The 16,765-nt window shown below is 44.6% G+C and overlaps 2 protein-coding genes across 2 annotated transcripts; both read left to right on the top strand.

Annotated features, from left to right (window-relative positions):
- The first annotated feature begins 6,552 nt into the window (after positions 1–6,552).
- LOC136644263 (olfactory receptor 9G4-like) lies at positions 6,553–7,494 on the top strand. The gene has a single exon (XM_066619961.1). The coding sequence runs from the start codon at positions 6,553–6,555 to the stop codon at positions 7,492–7,494; it is 942 nt and encodes a 313-aa protein (XP_066476058.1).
- A 7,527-nt stretch (positions 7,495–15,021) lies between these two features.
- LOC136644260 (olfactory receptor 9G4-like) lies at positions 15,022–15,960 on the top strand. The gene has a single exon (XM_066619946.1). The coding sequence runs from the start codon at positions 15,025–15,027 to the stop codon at positions 15,958–15,960; it is 936 nt and encodes a 311-aa protein (XP_066476043.1). The 5' UTR covers positions 15,022–15,024.
- Positions 15,961–16,765: the final 805 nt, after the last annotated feature.

Raw genomic sequence — 16,765 nt, 5'->3', positions numbered from 1 at the left:
ATTGGATAGACCAGAATCTATAGGAGTCATCATTCACTCCATACGTATAGGACAGTCTCCTGCAGCTTGCCTTAGGGGCTGATTCTGAACAGTGTGTGCCAACTCACTGCCAGTGTGCAGTGTCACCAGCATAAGGCACATTTGTGAGCCCTTACTGTGGGCCCAGCACCGGAGCTAGCCCAGCACAAAACCTGTGCTGGGCCTGCTCCAGCGCTAAGCCTGTGTTCCACCACCTGGCAGTTGCCTGAACTGCTGGGCAGCAGAGGGGTATGGGGAGAGACCAGAGGAGGCATTCCAGGGTGGGGGGAGATGGGGGAAGGTGGGCAGAGGGCAGGGAGGAGGTGTGGTGGGGAGGGAGCGGGGCAGGAGGGAGCAAGCTCCACTGGATTCTGAGACCCATGTTGGGCTGCACAGTCCAACATGGAACTCTCCGATTCTGCACTGGCTCAAGAGCTCCCACAGAATCGAGCAGCCCCGTTGTGGGGCTACTTCATTTACCCAGGGGAAGGGGATGGAAGTTTCCTTCCCCTGAGGAATTGCTGTTGGCTGCCCACTTGTTCATTGTTTACTGCAGTAGCCATTTTGGTGCTGCAGCAGCCCTGCTCTCCAGGAAGCTCAGTATTGGGTTGCCCATACCCCACTTCCTACACTGGGAATGCCCACAAAATGTCAGCACTGGGCCAATTAGGTACCGCCGCAGGATATACACCCATGGATCAATACATGACCACTGGACAATCTCAGCTATTCACACAAAAGTTGCTAAATAAGCATCAATATTGTTCTCAGGGGTCAAGTTCATTATGTGGAACAGGGAGCATCCCCTACCAGTCCCCAGGGTCTCATCCTGCTCAGGCAGGGACTTCCCGAATGGCTAATGTCTCACATATGCTCTGCCGTAAAGCTTCTTACTGCTGCTGCACACTGTTGTGAATCAGCTGTTCCTGTTGCTCCATCAGCCATTGCCCAAACATAGCTGTTGTCACGGTTGGACTTCCCTCCCTCTCATAGTGGAATATGCCCCCTCCCTGGCTGCATTTTTCACTAGTCTGGGCCCCATTGACCCCTAGGGTTGCCCAGAAGAAGGGGGGTCATCATGTTATACTGCTACAGTCATTGGCCCCATGGGGCTGATGGTCTTGTTGTGCAAGCTCCCAGCCTGTGGTGCCTTATGCCCTTGAGCCCTAAGTAGGGGCGGGGTTTCTGCGGTCTGGCTTGTTTCCCTTGATAGGCTGCTCTATCTCCCTCAGGCCTCTACGTTTCTTCTCTTTATCACAGAATTATGTTCAATTGCCCATTTATTTGACTTCCAAGGGAACATTATCCCAGATATATCCTCATAAAAATGAGACCTAATGCGGCAAATGCCAACCGCAGCTCACTTTCTAAAGAGCTCATACAAACATGCCTTTGTGTCACTGGTCTTCCTTCTCTGCACATGTGCTCTTCAATCTATTCTTCCTTTTGGCCCTGCTTTTAATCCCTCTTTAAATTCAAAGAGAAACATAACTTCTTTACCTCAACTAGAATGAAGTTAAGAGTTCTTGCCATACAAATCCATTTTGCAGCCAGAAATAGGGACACAACATTGGAACAAATGAACACATAACAACCTACCCTCCTACCACAAAGTCTGTTACTCATGCTAGTTTGGATGCCAGCTTCTGGATTGCCCACAAGGTCTTTTGGGGCAACGTGGGAGCAGTGAAAAAATAGTTTGCAAGGATGCACACACACAAAGCTGTTGCTCAGTTGTGGGCCCAAAATGACAAGTCTTTGTGACTCATGTTTATACACATCATGACTCTTTGGGGGTAAAAACCCTAAGCTGCAAGTGACTGCCTGAGTCAGTGAGGCATGTGACCCGAGTCCTCATAAGTCTTGGAAAACACATGTTTTATGATTCAAGTCAAGCCTACGAGTCACAAGTGACTATGGGCACAATCCTAACCAGGTCTGCCCAGAAGTAAGTCCTATTTTGTTCAATGGGGCTTACTCTCAGGAAAATGTGGTTAGGATTGCAGCCCATCTCTGCAAATGAACACATAACACACTTTTGCCTTTGTGTCCCACTGCAGTGATGGGATTTATCTAATGTGTCCCATTGCAGTGATGTGCCATTGCACCAATGGGATTTATCTAGTGTGGCAGTTGTTTTCAGGAAAAGAGTCATAACAAGCGGGGGATCGCAACCCAGATTGAGATGCTTGTGATTGAGTCCATGCAGAACAGCCCAAGGGATGACAGATGTTTATTCGGCAATACAATGAGCATATGTGACGGAATCAAAAGCAATACTTCAGAGAGAGACGAAGAAATTGTTTCAGCAGCCTAATAGTATTGTTCCACCTCAAATCATCAAGAGAAGGAATAATTTTAATTGCTCACTCAGGGAACTTCAGACAACCTGAGAGACCATTGTTGCCACCTTTGCTCAAATAAAACTGCTCTTTTAGGCCCATCCCAGCCTTGTTGGCAGGAAAAAAGATTATACATCTTAAAGGTAAGAACTATTGCTTTGGGTTAGGCAGTGAGGATGGAGTTGTAGGTCTACCATCCCACTATTCAGCCAGCTTAAGTGTCCCTTTATAGGAACTGGCCAGCTTACATATCTCTAAATGTAAGTCACGTAGTCATGCCTGACTACCACAGCTCTGAATTCACTTCCATCCGTTTCTGTCTTTAGCCAAGGAGAAGTTGTGAAAATGAGATGTTTGGATTTCCTTTTATCACTTCTGCCTGCAGGAATGGATGTGTCCCAGTGAGACAGACAAGTGTTTCCCAAACCTCAGCAATTCAACCTCGTACTCAACTGTTTAAAACAAAAATGTTGCATCAGCAATGCATTTGGAATATGACTCAGATTTAGAAGGAAGAAAGCACAGGCAGAAGTTTGAGGATAAAAATAAGGGCACTGAAGATAACAGCTTTTAACATATCTGAAGAGCTACCCTAAATAAAATGGAGGGAAAGAAACTCTTCATCATCTCTGTTGAGAGTGGGTTCTTGAAGGACCAGAGGGGTTGTCTGAAGCAGAATAAAGTGACTTTCTGACAGATTATGATTATGATTATTAACAGTATTTATATACGGCTTTTCAAAGAAGCATTCTCATGTCTTGAAAATAGCCTTCCCTTTTCACAATACTGTGTTTGCATTGAATCAAAAGCAATCAAAGTTTGCTGGAGAACCAAACAGAACAGTGATTTATGGGCAATTGAGCTTAGAGAATTGCTGTAGCAGAGCCACAAACAACTGAGGGCCCAATCCTTTCCAGTTTTCCAAGGCCAAGCAGCTGCAATATAGTCCCAAGTTAAGGAAGTAAACATTCCCCTACCATGAGGAGGCCTCTGTAACGGCCCCCCACTGCAGGGTGTAGTACATGCCCTGTGGGCATGGCTCCATCAGCACTGGAAAGTTGGAGAGGGCTGGGCCTAAAGTTGTTTCATCAGGACTTCCCTGGATTGACTTTCTAGCTTTTTAGGTAGCCATAGACACTGGGGAAAATAATTTTATTTGTCCATGCGGTGTGGGGCATTTTGCTTTCCCCACTCCACAAGAACATACATGAACAAAGTTCAGAAAATCCAATAATTAACACACAAAGAATGTGCTCCAAGGTGGAAAACTGCATTTCTGGAGATGCCTCTAAACTCAGCATTTCCTGAAAGTTATTGAAGGAGGGAAAAGAGGAGGTGTGGCATTGCTGGTGATGTGATCTGGAATCAACTGGAGGTGAGAGCAGAATGTTGCAAATAATCCCCCCCCCCTTTGCCATTACAGAATACCTGTGACCAGATCACAAGCCCATCCATCTCCATGGTTTATATGTGCACAAGATTTCTGAAAGATTGATCAGGTATATGTCAGTCTGATGTCCAACTTGCAATCTGTTTTTCTTTCTGAATCATATGCCCTCCTTCTAGCAGAAAGAAAAACAAGGTGCCTTGTTGCATGGACCAGTTACACATAGCTGGGACATGTGATAGGCATTTAACCACCAGCAACAAGGCACCTTGTTCCTCTTAAATTTCACTGCTTACACACAACACACAATCAGCCTGCACAACTGTTCTTTTGCTGGGGGTTTGATGTGTATTATATATCCAGCAGTGACTAACTGATTCATGCCACAGATGTGCACCAATGCAGAACTCACCCACAAGTTTAGCACAGCACATAAGTGCTGCTACATCTGCATTCACATTGCAGTTGCAGGCTGAATGAGCTACTGGTGTGTGCCTGAGGCCTCCAGCTCTTTGGACTAGTGGAGCCCTCAACAGCAGAGCAGCTTTTGCGGTTCTGGACCAGGACTTACTGCAGCAGATTGTGAGATTTTGATGCCACAGGCCCTGAATTGGAGCAGGCTGTCATTGTAGCACAAGAACTGTGGTAGGCACCATTGTGGAAAAGGAATTCCTCCTTGTTCATGCAAGAAAGTGCCTGTGCAAATCTCATTTAAAACCCAGGAATGGGCCGGCACAAGGTTGCTCAACCTGAAAAAGAATCAGGCAGCCTAAAACACTCAAGTTGAATATCAGTACCCTTCAATGGGGGCGGGGGTTAAGGTTCAAAATAACACTCAAAAGGGCCTGATCTACCTATCATACCATCCAAGTCCACAGATGGTGCCTGCTAATCTTGAAGGCCAAGGAAGGATATTAGGTGACAGTTCTATCTGCTCTCCAGTAACCTCTAACAGCATTAAAGAAAACATGAGAGAAGGGTCACTGATACATCTGTAGTGTCCTCTCCATCCACTCTGTATAAATGCTGGCCTATCAGGACCAGAGGTCCCTGCTTCTCTAGTCAGTATTAAACAAAGTTCACTAGAGTCTCTGTAGCTGCTGCCTGCTACTTGAAGTTTGTTCCTATTAAAAACAAGGATTCTTTGCCCACAGCACAGTTTTGTTCATTTGCAAAGAAGGTGGTACATACCTAATTATCTAAAAGTCATACAAATAGCCCAGTCCTATCAGGGCCTTACACTGATGGATCTTGTGATCTGTCAGTAAGAGTAACAGGACAATGGCATGAAAGCTGCTCCCATAGCTGATGGCCAGTAGGCCCTGAGCTAGCAGCAGTGGACTACCAAGACACCACCGGAGGTGGGAGTCAAAGGTGGAGTTGGTTGGGGAGAATTGGGGGTGGGAGCAGGCCAGGCCAGGGTGTGAGGGGGAGGATCTTGGCAGCAGTCACACATATCAAGATCTTATTCCCCTTTCCTGAACCCAGCCCACCCCTAGGAGACTGCGTGTTCGTACACTAGCTAAAGTGCTGACATAGTCTGAGGGGTCCCATTGGGACCAGGCAGTCCATGGGAAGGTAAATAAAAAAGATTTTTACCTTCCTGGGCTATAAGGTCCCACCTCCTCCCCAGTTCATAGCATGCAGTGCATGGTCTGTCTGTGGCGCTGCGTAGTCTGGGCTGCTGGAGAATAGGATTGGGCTGTAAGATTGCAAAACCTGGCTTAATTGGAAGTTTCAATGCACGTTAAGTGAAATGTTTTAATGAAGGTTATCCTCCCCCTGTATCCATGTGAAATAATGGCATATGCTTCTGTGATGAGAAAGGGAAGAAAGCTGCTCCATCCCTGTTTTAATGCCTCTGTTTCACTGTAAAATATCATGATAGGGCTTGTAACGCTACCAGTGATTCTTCTGTCCATGTTGAATTGGCCAGTCACACTTGCGGACTGTATATGAAGATGTTGTTGTTCATCTTTCAAAAACATCTATTCTAATAGTTGTTAATAACATTATTCAATGATGCATCATGTGATGGCATCATCATGTAAAAATAGTAGTTCATCTTCAACATTTAGAACATGCTTCCAAAATGATCAGTTTCTACAGTAGGAAAAAGCATAACTGGGTAACTGCTAACCCTGCTAACTGGGTAAGAGGCACTTTTTAAGTGGGTGCTCTTTTATTTAGCAGGGGGAGAGTAACTCACCCAGCACTGTCTTTTCTAGTGGCTGTCTGCTGGTGTTCTTTTGCATCCTTTTAGATTGTGAGCCCGTTTGGGACAGGGAGCCATTAGTTGTTTGTTTGATTTTCTCTGTAAACCGCTTTGTGAACTTTCCGTTGAAAAGCGGTATATAAATACTGTTAATAATAATAATAATAATAATACCACCAATTTTCATAAAATCTTCAAAATGAGAGCTGCATTCTTCCATGTACTGAAAAGAGCAATGAACACTTCAATTCCACTGTTTTAACCGATGGTTTCTATAATAATAGAAAAGCAGTCAACAACACACAAAAGTCCCTGAACTGTAGTAACTCAGATTCAAATTTATACCTGTAGGTAGTCCCCTTTAAATGTCATGATTGGCTAACTGATTCCACCCCAAGCCACAATTTTCACGGAGGTAAATGTCAAAATAATAATAATAATAATAATAAACTTTATTTATGCCCCGCCCTTCTCCCCAAAGGGACCCAGGGCGGCTTACAACATGTTAAAAACAGATTAAAACATAATTTAACAAACAGATAAACTCCCTTATCTCTTCCCTCTATTAACAGATGTTACCTGTGGAGACAATGGAAATGGAAGACAACCGCACACTAGTAACCAATTTTGTCTTGGTGGGTTTCACAGCTGATCCATCCCTCCGTATAGTCTTCTTTGTGCTGTTTCTGGTTTCTTACACTCTTACACTGACTGGAAACATCGGCCTCATAGCACTGATCTACATGGAATCCCACTTGCACACACCCATGTACTTTTTTGTGGGAAGCCTTTCCTTCCTGGATGTCTGGTACTCCTCAGTCTACACTCCACGGATCTTGTCTGACTGCATATCTAAGACCAAGGTCATGTCCATCGCTGGTTGTGCAGCTCAGCTCTTCTTCTCCTGTTGCTTTGCCTACAGTGAATGCTTCCTGCTGGCCGCCATGGCCTTTGACCGGTATGTGGCTATCTGCAACCCACTACTCTATGCTACTGCCATGCCCAGGAAGCTCTGCATCCAGCTGGTTGTTGGATCTTATGTTGCTGGCTTAGCCAATGCCATCGCACACACAGGCAACACTTTCCGATTACGTTTCTGTGGGAATAATGTTATCAACCATTATTGGTGTGATGCGCCACCGCTTGTGAAGATGGCTTGTGATGATACTCGGGTCTACGAATTCATTCTGACCACTGTTGTGGGCTGCACTGTATTGTCAACTACTGTTCTTATTGTGGGCTTCTACATAGGAATTGTGGCAGCCATCATGCGCATCCGCTCTGCGACAGGGAGGGGCAAAGCATTCTCCACCTGTTCCGCCCACCTAGTCTCTGTCTCCCTCTTCTATGGTTCCCTCCTCTTGATGTATTCCCGGCCAAGTTCTATGCACACACCAGACTGGGATAAAGCAAATGCTTTGTTCTATACAGTTGTCAACCCTCTCGTCAACCCCATGATTTACAGCTTGCGCAACAAAGATGTTAAGACAGCTTTCAAGAAAGTCCTGGGGAGACTCATAACCCACAAATGAGTAGCAGCAATGTTCCAGTTGTCCATATAATGCAAAAAGAATTATGATGATGATATTAATATATTGTCTTTCAACAAGTGTAGCTCACAAATCAGTTTACATTGTAAAACAATCAGGTGGCTCCCTCTCCTTAAAGGGCCCACAATTTAAAGAGACACCAGCAACAGCCACCAGAAAAGATGCCATTCTGTTATCCTCCTTTGTTGAGAGAGAGAGAGAGAGAGAGAGAGAGAGAGAGAGAGAGAGAGAGTGTTCGAAACCTTTATTGGCATTAAAACAATATGAACAGAACACAGAGATCAAAATAAATACAATCTACAACCAGAATTCTGTTCAAAACATTTGGATCAAATAAGAGGAACACATGGAGGGATTTTCCTTATAACGGCTAACAAATAATCAGCGACCAAATCAGTAATTGCCACAGAATGATCTTCCAGAAGGAAATGTAGGGAATCATCAGGTGAACCAGAAAAAGCTGACAAAATTGGCTCTATCAAGGTATCACAAAGTGTTTGAAAGGCAGGGCAGTGGCAAAGGATGTGAGCCACCATATCAGGTTCCTGGGAACAATGTTTACAAATCCTGCTATCGAGTGGGACATTGTGAAATCTTCCCTCAAGAACTGCAGAGGGAAAGATATTAAATCTAGCGAGCATAAAAGCCCGCATCTTGCTAGGATTGATTTAATTCCCTAAAATAACTGGCAACTGGCGGATGGTAATAAACCAAAATAATGAGGGGAACACGTGGGATTGATGTTAGAAAATAAAAACTGAGTTTCAGCTTCAAAACCTCTGGACCTGATGATAGAGTGGGCCTGATAGAGTCCAATGTCAGCCAATGATTCTAAAACAATACCCAGAGATTGAAGTTTGGCTTTGAAAAGTCTAAACCAGGTAGAAGTAAAAGGATCTTTTAAGAGATCTTAAAGAAGGGATGAAGGATGCTTCATCCTCCTTTGTTATTCCAGCATGATAAGGGGGAGTCTTAGCAACCTAAACTGATGACTACAGATCAGTCATGATCAAGTGTGCCCAAACATTTTCATCACAATTCTCCTCCCATTATTTTTTAAAAAAATCTCCTTTATTGGCGAATAAAAATAAGAAAACAGAACAGTGTCAATGACAAGGGGGCCAAAAGAAAATGCAGACAAGGGGGAAAAGTCATATACAGTGTACATAAAATATAGATTACAATACCTATCAGTAAGCAATCTATAGAAAAGATATTAATAAATAATATCTGCATAGAGCTCTAAAAAAAGTGTCCATGTCCATAGGTGGTTGTCCCCTATAAGCCATGCATTCAAATGTTGATTAAGTTAAAAGGTCTTCAGTCCATTGAAGGGGGGCACTTATCTTTCCAATGCTTCAGTATAAGTTGTTTAGCTATGGTAAGGGCACAGAGTCCATTTCTTCTATCCTGCAGACAGCTGTCACGAAATAGGTAGATAATTCAAAAGAACGTTAGTACCTACAAATGTCAATGTTTGATGTAATGCAGAGAAAATAACCCCTTTCCAAAAGGATTGTATCATTTATACAACACCACATTATGTGCCTAAAGGCGCAATCCTAACCAAACTTCTAGCACTGGCATAGCTGTGCCAGTGGGGCATGTGCTGCATCCTACAGTTGGGGGGGGGGCAGTCACAGAGGCCTCCTCAAGCTAAGGCAATGTTTGTTCCCTTACCTCGGAGTTGCATTGCTCTTACCTCAGTGCTGGCAAGTTGGTTAGGATTGTGTCCTAAATGCTGCTTCAGGTTCACCACAACACTAACAATTGGGTTCTTTGTTGAACTCCATCCTATGAAGGCATTGTGGTGTCAATAAACACTTCAAATAATTTTTGCTGAATTAATCTGAGTTTAAGATCCATAGATATTGCAATTATAGTATCTAAACTTCTTAGGGCACAATCCTAACCACGAGTTAGGCTGGTGCAAGTCACTTGCGCTAGCCTAGGAGGGTTGCAAACGTGCTGTAAAGCACGTATGTACTTCCTCGGGAGCAAGGTGCACTGGCTCATGGAGGCTGCATCCAGCCTCTGTGGTGGCTTGTAGAGTGAGCCTTGCGTCAGCTGAGCTCGGCTGACGCAAGGCTCTGGGGTGGGCAGGGAGGAAGCATTGCGGTGTGGGGGGAGGGCGATCCCAGGGCGGGTGGGCGGGGCGAGTGGGAGGCAGGGCCAGGCCAGACTGGGCCGGGATCTGGTTGTTATGACAGATCCCAACCCCCGTTCCTGAGTAGCGCAGAGCAGCTTCAAGCCGCTCTGCTCTCCTTGGACTTGTGCCACCTCAGGAGGTGATGCAAGTCTGAGGAGACCCATAGGGGCTTCAGTGGCTTACCTGGGGGTAAGGGGAAAAGTTACCTCTTTTCCTGAGCCACTTGGCGCCCTATCTTGCGCTGGCTACAGTGCAAGGCTCCCGGCTTGCCTGTTCCAGCACAAGATAGGATTATGCTGCCAATCCTATCCAGCTTTCCAGCACCGATGCAGCCGTAATGCAACCCTGCGGAAAAGGAACAAGCATTCCATTACCTTGGGTACACCTCCAAGACTGTCAGTTGCGGACCTACCATTAGGTCTGATGGGGCAAAAGCCTCTGGTATGAGCCACTAGGACCCCACGGAAGCCTGTCTGAGGCTCCCAATGGTTTTCCAGAAGCACAGTTTATAGCATTGGGGAACCTCAGAAAGGCTACCCCGATGTGGTCCTGGGTCATGCGAGGCTCCGTGAGATGGGGGCAGATTTTTGCATGGGGGGGCAATGATAGCCCACAGGGGGGGCACTATCACGAACCTTTGCCCTGGGCACAGGGCTGGGGAGGTCTGCTGCTGATGACTGTCCCCTCACCAAAAGATGCAGTATGTTCCTTGTTGGCACAGCTCATTGGTACTAGATAGCTGGATAGGATTGGGCCCTAGGAGTCCTTTGCAAACAAATCAATGTGCCAGCCATAAGCAGAGACACAACATTTGGCTTTGGACAAATGAACACATAACACCTTGGCCTTTGTGTTCCATTGCAGTGATGGCATTTATCTAGTGCAGGGATCGCCAAACCTTTTGGCCAGAGGGCCACATTAAATATCTGATGCGGTGCTGAGGGCCGTGAAAATTATTTAAATATAAAATTTATATAAATAAATTAGAGACAGAACTTAAATGAGTGAATAAATGAATGAATGGGCTCATTCATTCAACTGCTCTGTCCCTTAGAACACCCTTCAGATGCAACCAGATCACAGCTCCAGTCAGCTCCAGGCTTTCGGGGGACAAGAGGTGGGCCGCAAGCCCGATAGAGGCTCGCCACAAGCTACATCTGGCCCCTGGGCTGGAGTTTGGAGACCCCTGATCTAGTGCCTCCTATTGCACCAATGGGATCTATCTAGTGTGGTAGCTGTTTTCAGGAAAAGAGTCATAACAAGGGGTGATCATGACTTAAATGCGCTCAAGATTGAAATGTTCATGATGGTTTCCATGCAGAACAGCCCAGGGGATGGTGAATGTTTATTCTGGAATACAAGATATTTCAGAGAGAGAAGAAGAAGAAATTATTTCAGCAGCCTAATAGTGTAGTCCCACCTCAAATCATCAAGAGAAGGAATAATTTTAATTGCTCACTCAGGGAACTTTAGACAACCTCAGGGACCATTATTGCCACCTGCACTCAAATAAAACTGTTCCTTTAGGCCACTCCTGACCTTGTTAGCAGGAAAAAGACTATGCGTCTTAAAGGTAAGACCTATTGCTTTGGGTTAGGCTGTGAGGATGACTTTGTTGCTCTTCAGTCCAGTCAGCTTAAGCTTCCCTTGGTAGGAACTGGCCAACCCACATACCATGCCTGACTGCCATGGCTCTGAAGGACAAATTCACTTCCACCCATTTCTGTCTTCAGTCAAGGAGAAGTTATGAAAATGAGATATTCAGATTTCCTTTGTTTCACTTCTGTCTCCAGGCATGTATGTGCTCCCACTGAAGCAGGCAGATGATTCACATACATCTTGGCAATTCAACCTCATACTCAGGGCCCAATCCTGTCCAACATTCCAGAGCTGACGGAGCCACAACAAGGCGGAGTGTGCTGCGTCCTGCAGCACTGTTGTAGAGAGACAGTCATGCAATTGATCATTCCATTCTTCAGCTGAGATAGACAAAGGCAGGGGGTCCTTTGCATTTTCAATTACTGACTGTCTCTCTACAACAGTAAGAAAAGCTGTTTTTAAACCACATGTGTAAAGGGATGCACTTTTTAATTTTTTAAAACTGCTTTTATTTAACACATTTTATAATATCAGCAGGGAGTCCCAGAATCAAACCCCTGCAGATGTCGAGGCACAACCTTATTCGGAGCATTGGAGGAGTAAGAAACCTAGAAGTGGGTCTTTAAATTTATTTTTCCACTGTCTTTTTATTCACAGATTCTTTTTATCCACTAGAGCAGTGTTTCTCAAACTGTGGGTCGGGACCCACTAGGTGGGTCACGAGCCAATTTCAGGTGGGTCCCCATTCATTTCAATATTTTATTTTAATCTATTAGACTTGATGCTACCATGGTATGTGACTGCATTTGGAGAAATGTTACAGACCTGTACTTTTAACAAGCTACTATATATAGTCTTTTAACAATGATAGTAAACGGAACTTACTCCTGGGTAAGTGTGGACAGGAGTGCAGCCTAGGATTGTTAGAAATGTTCCTGCTTGATGATGTCACTTCCAGTCATGACATCACTTCTGATGTGTCCTGACAGATTCTCATTCTAAAAAGTGGGTCCCAGTGCTAAATGTGAGAGAACCACTGCACTAGAGGTTCTGGAACCTCAGTGAATAATGAGGGGCAACATGTAATATTAATAAGTTCTCATCTCCTCTATATGGAAACCCATACTTCATGTATTCATCACAGTATTTTCTTGTTTTATTGTTTGAAGAAGGGAAGACGATGCCTTTTCACTGTATTGCACCAGAAGTGCCCTGAGATATTCTTGGTGATTGATATTATGTTATTATTATGATATTATTATGATATCATGTTAACATTTCCATATTATGTTTCAGCATTTTTGCTGTGCTGGTTTTCAATCACTGATTCATACATGAATTGATCACCAAAAATTAACTGTTGGTGGGGTTTTCAAGTCAACCAGCTACCTCCCTCCTTGCCTTGCTGGCCCTGTAAGGCATTCTGGAGCACTACTTGCCTTTTTCTGCCATTATTTAATTCTTTTTCAAGCACTCCTAAAGGTCCTGTCAAGTGCATCTCCAGGTACATGTACCCCAAGTTGGGAACCACTGTTCTGCTGGTATGTTGTTTAGAGTGCACTTACTCAGATAGTGTTTACAAAAAGGCGGTGAAGACCAGAATTGAAGACCAGGTGGTGAAGACCAGAAGTTTTTAATAAGTAAGAGACTGTACAGTTCTTAGGTAACAATTACTGGTAGGTTATTTTTCAGGATCTGGCCTCAGGTAAAAATCAGACAAAACTATAGTCAGGGCCCCCCCCCCAAGTTGAACCCCCAACTTATCCAAGGGTCATAGAAGATTCCATGATTTGGCTCAAAAACCTGCCCTTGACATTTCTGTGAGATCGACTTATAGGCAGGTATCTGCGGTGCTTATAGCCAGTCTCGCCAACCCAAATTCTATCCCTGGCATTTGTTTCCTGAGAAATGCTGGTGGTGTTATGCAGCTGGTTAGTAATTGAAAAGATCTACCCGGGTTCTGAACAGCATTACTTCAGAGACGTTTGGCCTGAGCTGAGTATGAAATTGGCAGATGGACAAAGCATCCAGATGCCATACAAGAATCCAATACATATTGCATTTTGTATGAAAAGTCAATGACTGCTGCCATTTTATCTTAATTCAGAAATGGTTTAATTAAGGCTAGAACATTACATCACATTAACCAATTTAAAATCAGCTGTTTGATAAGAAAGTCTACCACAAACAAAGAGCAATATTTTAAAGTCATTTCTGCCCAATGTTGCATATACACAACAGGTACCAAATGCGTACACCTGTGGGCCATGCAAAAATGGATTAAATTAGACTCGCTTGCTGTTGGAAAAAAACAAGAATTATTTGCTATTAGCCTGGTTTCATTCATTCGCAAATGTAGACAGTGCATGTTTAATTGTCTGAAAGTCATACTAACAGCACAATCCTATTAGGGGATTATGCAATGTCTCAGTGTAAATCCTGGGCTGACTGTGTAAAAGCCACTCTGACAGTGGTCAGCATGTGTTCACCAGCATGGGAACAATTAGGCCCCATCCTGGCAGTGGGGGCTGCTGAATCACCACTGGAGCAGGTAAGTCAGCAGCTGGGGGGGTTCAGGGGCAGATTGGGTGCAGAAGAGCAAGTATCTTGGTGGCGGCAGTGTACGTTGGGATCCTATTCATCGCTCTAAGCCCAGTTCAAAACCCAGCAGTCTCCTTATGCCAGCAAAGAGCTGGTGTAGTTCTTCAGAGACCTATTGGGGACCAGGCAGCCAACAGAAAGATTGTTTTCTTACCACTCCTGGGCTGTTTGATCTCACCCCAGGTGTGTAGCATGCAATGTGGGCTCCATTGGTGGTGCTGCTTGGCCCAGGCTGGCAGAGGATAAGATTGGACTCTGGTTCAGTTGAAAGCTTCAGTGCAAAGGCACACCAAATGTTCTTAAAATATTCAAAAAGACATCTGTACGCTTCCGTTCATTAAAATGAGCAGTGAACACTTCAATTTCCTAGTGTCAGCAGATGGTGTCTATGATTGTAATGTAAAAGTACATGCAAAAAACCCTGATCCATAGTAACTCAGTAGTTATTCCCCTATAAATGTGGTCGTGGGCTAAGTAGTTTTGACACCCTGACACAATTCTGTAATTACCTATACCTGATGGACCTCATTATCCTAGTTAAAAAGAATGAAAGAACATACCTTCCCCAACATTACAATTTGCCTGTGCACACTGTTGTTGGCATCCTTCAGTCTCAGAAGACTACGGTATTGACCTCGGAATGGTGGTTCTGGAACAGAGTGTCCTCTCCAGTGTGTGAAGCCTGGATAAAGTAGATATGGAGGATAGGCTGTTACCCATGCAGCAAATCCCCCCTCTCCACATCACTGAAATAGTCTAATGGAAAGGCAGAAGCCGGTTGGTTCCAGCAGCGTCATAGGAGTTGCCAGAACGTGACTGTGTTCAGCCATGAACTGCCTCAGGGACTCCGGCTCCAGATTTTGCCCCGAGGTTGACTCCTGAAGCCTTTTCCATAACTGGATGTAGCCACAAGGCAGTAGAGGTTTGGGATCAGAGTTTTCCTTCTCTCAGATAAGCTGCCTTCCCAGGCTAAAGAGTCCAATCTACCCGGTGGCTGTTTAGTTGCCTCTTATAACAAGTACAGTCAAACTGAGGGGCTATTCTTAACCCCAAGCCCCACTGGGTGTACAGTGTGCATGCACACTGTATACCATAGAAATGAGTGTAAAAACGTGCCTCTCTCTTCCCTCTGTTAACAGATGTTGCCTTTGGAGACAATTGAAATGGACAACAACCGCACACTAGTAACCAGTTTTGTCTTGGTGGGTTTCACAGCAGATCCATCCCTCCGTATGGTCTTCTTTGTGCTGTTTCTGGTTTCTTACACTCTTACACTGACTGGAAACATCAGCCTCATGGCACTGATCTACCTGGATTCCCACTTGCACACACCCATGTACTTTTTTGTGGGAAGCTTGTCCTTCCTGGATGTTTGGTACTCCTCAGTCTACACTCCACGGATCTTGTCTGATTGCATGTCCAAGAAAAATGCCATGTCTCTCCCTGGCTGTGCAGCTCAATTGTTCTTCTCTGCTGGCTTTGCCTGTAGTGAATGCTTCCTGATGGCTGCCATGGCCTATGACCGCTACGTGGCCATCTGCAACCCACTACTCTATACCACTGCCATGCCCAGGAAGCTCTGCATCCAGCTGGTTGTTGGCTCTTATGTTGCTGGCTTTGCCAATGCCATCGCACACACAGGCAACACTTTCCGATTACATTTCTGTGGGAACAATGTTATCAACCACTACTTTTGTGATGCACCACCACTCGTGAAGATAGCCTGCGATGACACCCGGGTCTATGAATTTCTCATGGTCACTTTCGTCGGTTGCACTGTTCTGCCATCCACTATTCTCATCCTGGGCTCCTACACAGGCATAATGGCAGCCATCATACGCATTCGCTCAACTGCTGGGAGGCGCAAGGCTTTCTCCACATGTTCTGCCCACCTCATCTCTGTCTCCCTTTTCTATGGTTCCATCCTCTTGATGTATTCCAGACCCAGCTCCATGCACACACCAGACTGGGACAAGCTGAATTCTTTGTTCTACACAGTGTTCAATCCCTTGGTGAATCCACTGATTTATAGCTTGCGCAACAAAGATGTGAAGGCCGCCTTCAAGAAAGTTCTGAAGAGACTTATCACATCCAAATGAATGACAGCTATGAATGAATGACAACTATGTTGCACCTGTGCACAAAATGAAGCACTGCCCTCTAGAGTCTTCCTTTATTATTCCAACATAACCAACAGTGCAGTGTAACAAGACTACAAAGCAACAACATCACCTCCTTATTACAGATCAATCACAGTCTTGTGTGCCTAAACATTCCCATTACACTTCTATTTCCAAAAGCAATTTCTCACTCATCCTTTTATTACTTTCCTACAGGATTTGCAGAGGTGGGGTATACAACAAGAGAACCTGCAAGTTGGAAGGAAGCACATAATTTCATACAAATCATAGATAGATAGATAGGTAGATACTTTATTAACGGTCATCCGACCAGCTAGTCACAAATCAACACAACAAAATACACAAAATTAAAACCAACATCCTTTACACATATATAAAATCATAAAATCATCAATTTATACTATCGATTTTCTTTCTTATCAACTGTGCCGCATGGCAGAAACGGGCCACCCTGAGCGATATATCAGGATTTACATCAGATAGCAGAAAAGCAAGCTGCTCCTCCACCTGCATCCCCGTTACAGTGCCAAAAATCGGGGAAATAAATTTAGGTCGCAAATCATCATAATTTGGACATTGCAGAATAATGTGGGCAGTTGTCTCCACCACATTATTATGGCAGGGGCACAGTCTCTCTGAATAAGGACGCCTTGCGTAACGTCCCAAAAGAACTGCTGATAGGAGTGCATTGCACCTGGCTTTAGTAAAAGCAATCCTGAATTTTGGAATAACAATGTTATAAAAATATCTGGCAGGAGAAAGC

This window comes from Tiliqua scincoides, chromosome 1 (assembly GCF_035046505.1).
Source record: "Tiliqua scincoides isolate rTilSci1 chromosome 1, rTilSci1.hap2, whole genome shotgun sequence".
NCBI lineage: Eukaryota > Metazoa > Chordata > Lepidosauria > Squamata > Scincidae > Tiliqua > Tiliqua scincoides.
The sequence above is the reverse complement of the archived record's forward strand: the minus strand, read 5'-3'. Positions and strand labels throughout refer to the sequence as shown.